At 44.0% G+C, this 6,960-nt stretch overlaps 1 protein-coding gene across 1 annotated transcript; it reads left to right on the top strand.

Moving 5' to 3' along the window:
• Positions 1 to 3,098: 3,098 nt before the first annotated feature.
• LOC136635898 (vomeronasal type-2 receptor 26-like) lies at positions 3,099 to 6,646 on the top strand. Its single transcript, XM_066610985.1, has 2 exons — positions 3,099 to 3,240; positions 5,736 to 6,646. The coding sequence occupies exons 1-2, from the start codon at positions 3,099 to 3,101 to the stop codon at positions 6,644 to 6,646; spliced, it is 1,053 nt and encodes a 350-aa protein (XP_066467082.1).
• Positions 6,647 to 6,960: the final 314 nt, after the last annotated feature.

Below are 6,960 nucleotides of genomic sequence, written 5' to 3'. Positions count from 1 at the left end.
AAGAAACTATCTTTCTTAGACTGAACCTGGGTATTTTAAATCACATGTTCAGTTCAATGCTGTACAACCTTTGTACAGCGTACATGGTGTGGTCATTTGAAATAATGAGCCCAAGTTCTGTGATTCACATGGAAATATGTACATTCTGTTCCTGAGCTCAGTATAGCATCTGAAGAGGCTGAGTGTATGGCTTTGGTTTAGCTAATTTTCCTTATCCAGTCACACTACAGGGATAATAAGGTTAATTGCATCATTGCCCCAGAAAAACTAAGATGATATACACAGGGCGCAATCCTAACCTCTTATGTCAGTGCTTTCCAGCACTGACATAGCCATGTCAATGGGACATGTGCTGATTCCGGGAGTTGGGTGTCACTCACGGAGGCCTCCTCAAAGTTCGTTCCCTTACCACAGAGCTGCATTGCCCTTTGCTGGAAAGCACTGACATAAGGGGTTAGGATTGCGCCCACAGTCTTTTAAGCATTTATGAATCCTGTATTAGTCTGATACCCAGGAGTTTGGTTCAATATCCTCCTCTCTCTTTCCATGGGTCTAGATACCAAAATACTTGTCATATTTATATACAGTGAACCACTGGTTCCCCCCCCCCCAGGTTAACAAATACATTTTAGAGTCAACGTGGAGGTGTGAGTACTGTAACTTTTTTGTAATTTTCTGTCAGTCAAGCTAGATCATTTTTATATTCTGTTTATATATTTTATATTATTTTCCTGACTCCAGTGTTTGTGCTGCAGTAAAATTAACATCAGAAACACAGAGGTAATACAAGATAATGGTAAAAGCGCTGTAGGTTTAACAGTCAAATTCAGCCAAACTGTTCACCCAAAGTTTTGCTCAAAGTAAAGTTTATAGCTCAGAAAAGAAGTAACTGTTGTTACCTTGCTAGAGCCGCGATTTTCAACCACTGTGCCATGGCGTGCCGCGGATGGTCTGCAGGTGTACCATAGGAGTTTGTGGAGGGTCATCTATTTGTAGGGCAATTGGGGGATTTAAGCCCCCTACCAGTAGCATAGTGTGCCTTGTCAGTGATAAAAAAAACTGATGGTGTGCACTGACAATTTTAGCACCTTGTCAGTGTGCCGTAAGATGAAAACAGCTGAAAATAACTGCTGTAGAGCAGGGGTCTCCAAACCCCGATCCGGGGACCAGATGCGGCCCTCAGTAAGCCTCTATCTGGCATGCTGCCAGCCTCTTGTCCCCTGAAAGCCTCTGGCCCACTCAACTGAACACGACCAGAGCTGTGCTCTGGTTGTGTCTAGAGGGTGTTCTGAGGGCCAGAGAGGTTGAATGAATGAGCCCATTCATTCATTTATTCACTCATCTAAGTTCCATCTCTAATTTATTTATTTAAATTTTATATTTAAATTTTTTTCTGGCCCTCCACACCACGCCAGATATTTGATGCAGTCCTCTGGCCAAAAAGTTTGGAGACCACTGCTCTAGAGGGACATTTTCATAGTACTGAATCCACAACAGAGAAGCCTTTATCAAAGTTAGCCTTTATCAAAGTTCTCACCAACCATAACTGTGGAATAGATCACAAAAGTTCTACCACTTTCTTTTTTTTTAACTCTTCAGCTCAGTTATGGTTCACTTGACCAAAGACTGAGGGACACAACTCAGTTCCCTTTCTTGTACCAGATGGCTTCCAATGAAGCTTCTCAGAGTGAAGGGTTAATGAGGATCCTAAGGTATTTCCAATGGACATGGATTGGACTCATAGTTTCAGATGACGACAGTGGAGTGGAGTTTGAACAAAATATGAAATCAGTGCTCAGTTGGAATGGCATCTGTGTTGACTTCACAAGAAAGGCCCCATTATTTTCTCTCTCATCCTTCAGCACCAAACCCACCATAGGTTTTAAAAGTGACATTTGGAAAGTTCTTAGTAAGACAAAAGCCAATGTAATTGTTGTGTATGGGAATGCACAGTCCTTGATTGGTTTGCAACCAATTATGTACCTATATAAGACATCACCCTTGAAGAAGATTTGGATCACAACAGCCAGTTGGGACTTCATTTCAACAGTGAAGAATGGTGACACAGACCTCAAATTCTTCCATGGTTTCTTGTCCATGGCAATCCACAAAAATAAGGTGCCAGGATTTCGGAAATTCCTCCAGACTTTTGACCCTTCCCAGCATGGAAACAGTCAGTTCCTGAAACAGTTCTGGTTTGTTGCATTTGGCTGTTTGAATGAAACATCTGACTTGACCATTAAACACTACCTGCCCTGTACAGGGGAGGAAAAGTTAGAGTCTCTTCCTAGGTCTGCATTTGAAATGAGCATGTCTGACCAGAGCTACAGTATATATAATGGAGTCTATGCCTTGGCACATGCATTACATGCTGTTCATTCATTCAGACAAAGAAGATTGATGGAAATTCCCAGAATGAAACGTCAGACCATGCAGTCTTGGGAGGTAATGTTAGAGTAACACTCATTTTGTCATTGGGTTTTGTGGAAAGTGTGAGGATATATTCAATGTAAGTAGTTGCTGGGCAAGGCGCTGATGAACATGAGAACCATAGTGAGGGGTTTAAATCTTTAATTTCACTGTAGTCCCAACATGGGTTGACCCTCACTTGGCTAGTATTCTCAGTGGGAGTGGCAGAGGTATTCCCACTGCCTCTTAGCCATGGGCTAGTAGGGGTCAGATCTGCTGAATTTTTGTTGAATTCTACCTCTCCGTGAGTGAGAGTTAAACCCATGCTGAAGTCTGGAGTCTTTGTTGGGGGGTGCAAGGGTAAATATAATGCCAAATGCAGGGGAGTGTCAGTGAGATGCAAGTATCTTGTAGTCTTGGGTGCCCCTTGAGGCATCTGGAAGCCAAACTGAGATACAGAAAACTGAACTAGATGGGCCCTGGGCCTGATCCAGCAGGGCTCTTCTTATGCTCTTATGACACCTGATTTTCTCATCCAGCTTCATCCATTTTTGAGAGCAATCCATTTTAACAACAGTGCTGGGAAGAAGGTGTTTTTCAGTGAAGGCATGGAATTCTCCACTGGATATGACATTCTGAACTTTGTCACTTTCCCAAATAAATCCTTCATCCAAATGAGAGTTGGAACCATGGATTCCCAGGCTTCCTCCAACCAAGGGTTCACCATTAAGAAAGAGACCATTATTTGGCCTAGCAGCTTCAACCAGGTGAACATTTCAAATTCCGATTTCCCACAGAAGCTGTTTTATTTCTTCTACCCCTCTGGCTCTGGTAACTATTTTTCCAGTATTAGAACCACAGAATGGATTCTGGCACATATTATTTGGACATCTTGCTCCTGTTACTGGTTGGGCATTTCAAAACACCTGTAACTTGCACATTTGGGGGAAATTTCTCTCTTGTGCTAGGTGCAGTGCCCCGTGTCACAAATTCATGGTTTGGGAGTGAGGAGTGAAAGTGCAACACAGATAAATGTTTTGCAGAGATAATAATAGAGTTGCAGTGAGCGATTTTTTTTGGGTTGGGGGAGCAATGCAGTATTTGTATAGCCATTCATATGCCTGACCCTAAACAAAAGTGGTTGTTATGTAAAAGAAAGAGAGAGAGAGAGAGAGAGAGAGAGAGAGAGAGAGAGAGAGAGAGAGAGAGAGAGAGAGAGAGAGAGAATGTTACAAGGAAAACAGATCATGTGATGTACAAGCATAGAGGAAGAAAGAAGGGTGAGAGGGGCCAAGAGAAATCAGGAATTTTACCGAGTGGACCTGGTGCTAGAAAACTGTACTTGTGAATGGGTTCTGTACTCAGAGGGTTTCTTCTGAATATTGCATGTATATCCCATCCCCTGTTTTTCATCATGGAACTCAGTGTAGCCTGCATTTGGTTCTTGAGAATCATCCATATGGGAATTGACTGTATTTAGATATCTTCAGCCCAAGAATAGGACCTAGGAATATTTTAATTTACATCCGTAGTTTGATTTATGATAATGAAAATGTCATACTTCAGGGTAAGGTGTATGCATGGATAGATTCCATACAGTTAAACTGCATGACCTTCATATTATGGTCAGATGATTCCACATTCCACATGCTCTGAGAGATGCCAACCTGGATACCACAGGAAAGCTCGTGAGGGAGAATTGACTTGCTGCTATGACTGTGTGCAATGTCCTGGAGGGACCATTTCAAATCAGACAGGTATGATGCTCGGGAGCCTCAAGAAATATATAGGGACACTTGACAGCAACTGAGCTTTTATCCTTCTCTTTGGCATTCCTTCTTCCATTAGATGTTTTATTTTGCATTGGGGGTATATTTCAGTATCACCATCCCTGGCACAGAAATAGAAATCTCAAGGAGTTTTTCTCACTGCTTCAGTTCTTCCCTAGATGTGATTTTAATCCAAACCATAGAATGTGATAATTTAATGCCTCCTATTTTTTGCACCAGCAAATCTCTCCTCCTCCTATCTACCGAAATACCCTACTTCTTGGCATTCCAGAGACAGCATTGGGAGGAGGGAAAGGGTAAGGTCCTGTGGCCTTGACAAAATGCATGGGAACAAAGTAGGGAGGCTCTCCATACAGCCACTAAAAGAAGAGTGAGGAACCGTAAGCTGCACGGGTGTCAGAATACAAATAGGGAACAGAGCAAACTGAAGCTGCCATGAAGATGTTTAGAAACCAAAGTCCAAGTTCCAGTTTGGGGAATAGGCCCAAGTTTGATCAGGTTCTTTTTGATGACCCCTCCCTGTTAGAGGTAACAGAATGTTAACAGAACTGTGGAGTGACTCCACAGTTGCTGGCATCTAGCTATTGATTACAACTGATAGGAATGTTGAACAGTTCACATTGACCAAGCCCTGATCTCCTAAACATTTCAGGCTTCTGATGCCAACAAGTCTTCTTCTGCTTCTCCCCAGCCCATTACAAACACTCCTGGGTTTCCTAATGCCTATAGTTTCAAACAGTAGCAGTATTTTAAGGGATAAGAGGGTGGAGAGTGGGACAGGACTGGCAGCCCCATTTTGAGCTTCCCAGCTCTGCTGGAGAGGTGGCACCAAAGCTGTATCCAGCAGGTACTGGGAAAGAGCCAGAGGTCTCCTAGGGAAAGCCCAAAGCCTGCAATGGAGTTTCTCATAGCTGGGGCAGACTTGAGAGACTCCATGTCGGGCCTTCTGGCCCAACAAGGAGTTCAGGATCTGGAGGAGCAGCACTCTGCTGGTAGTACCCCCTTCCACCCTGGTTCCTTCCCTGACCCGTCCCTGTTCTGCCCTCCCCTCCCCCAGCGTCCAGAGGCCACACTGCTGGCAGTTGCACTTACTCCCGGCAGTGGTGCACCCTCTTCTTGCTGGCACTGGGCCTGGTGTCTGTGCCATGTTCCTTATGACACTTTTACAGTACTCAGTGCTGGCTAGGGCTCAGTGCCAGCACCGGGTGAGATTAGGATTGGGCCCTAAGAAAGATGCCCTAGTAAGTGTTTAATTTCCATATCTCAATAGGATTGGAATAGATGGTATTTTTGCATGATGGATAATAACATATATGTAAAAAAATATGATTCAAATATGTCCAAAGCACTTATAATCGAAGACAGTGTCATGTCTGCACTTACCTGCTGTTTAAAAACTTCACACTTTGTCAATCCTGAGCAGGCAGCAAAATACGATGTTGACATGATCACTGGTTGACATGATTCTTGCTTAGTGAAGTGTATTATGAGGGTTCCAAATTTCAGGGAGGATCCATGACTCTCTCCTCCTTTCAGATGCATCTCACTGTGACAAATGCCCAGAAGATGAGCATCCCAGCAAGGATCACAGCCACTGTATCCCCAAAGTCATCACTTATCTAGCATACGATGAACCTTTAGGCACTGTTCTGGCTTCCACTGCATTGGTTTTCACTCTGCTCACAGTTGTGGTGCTCGGAACTTTCATCAAACATCAGGACACTCCCATTGTCAGAGCCAACAATCGGGATTTTACTTACCTTCTGCTCATCTCCCTCTTGCTCTGCTTCCTCTGCTCCTTCCTATTCATTGGACGACCTGGCAGGATGACCTGCCTTCTTCGGCAAGCTGCTTTTGGAAATGTCTTTTCTCTTGCTCTTTCTTGTGTGTTGGGTAAAAGTGTTACTGTGATTCTTGCGTTCAGAGCCACAAACCCTGGAAACAAGATGAGGAAATGGGTGGGAAACAAATTTTCCAGTTCCCTTATCTTTATTTGTTCTATTGTTCAGGTTGGCCTCTGTGTCATCTGGCTATGCACCTCTCCCCCATTCCCAGACTTTGACATGTTCTCTCATTCTGGGCAAATCATAGTAATATGTAATGAGAACTCAGGCACCATGTTCTATCTTGTTCTGGGCTACATGGGCTTTCAGGCCATCATCAGCTTCACTGTGGCCTTCTTGGCCAGGAAGCTGCCTGACATTTTCAATGAGGCCAAGTTTATCACCTTTAGCATGTTGGTCTTTTGCAGTGTGTGGGTGTCCTTTTTTCCAAGCTACCTGAGCATGAAAGGCAAATATGTGGTGGTTGTGGAGATCTTCTCCATTTTGGCCTCCAGTGCAGCTTTACTTCTTTTTATTTTTGTCCCTAAAGTGCACATAATTTTGTTAAGACCACAAATGAACACCAGAGACCAGTTTTTTAAGAAAAAGAATTCCATCAAGTAAATTAGTGGCATATTTCACAATGTCAGCAATGCTTTCTTGAAAACTAACTGCATAAAAGCCAACAAAGTAGATACTTGGAGATCACCTCTGCATTTTGTGCACATTATAAAGCAGGGGTGCCCAAACCCCAGTCCTGGGGCCACATGCGGCCCTCGAGGCCCCTCAATCCAGCCCTCAGGGAGCCCCCAGTCTCCAATGAGCCTCTGGCCCTCTGGAGATTTGTTGGAACACGCACTGGCCCAGTGCAACTACTCTCAGTGTGAGGGCAACTGTTTGACCTCTTGCGTGAGCTGTGGGATGAAGGCTTCCCCCAC

The sequence above is a fragment of the Tiliqua scincoides genome, unplaced genomic scaffold (genome assembly GCF_035046505.1).
Source record: "Tiliqua scincoides isolate rTilSci1 unplaced genomic scaffold, rTilSci1.hap2 HAP2_SCAFFOLD_122, whole genome shotgun sequence".
Taxonomy (NCBI): Eukaryota; Metazoa; Chordata; class Lepidosauria; order Squamata; family Scincidae; genus Tiliqua; species Tiliqua scincoides.
This window is presented reverse-complemented; position numbering and strand designations above follow the sequence as displayed.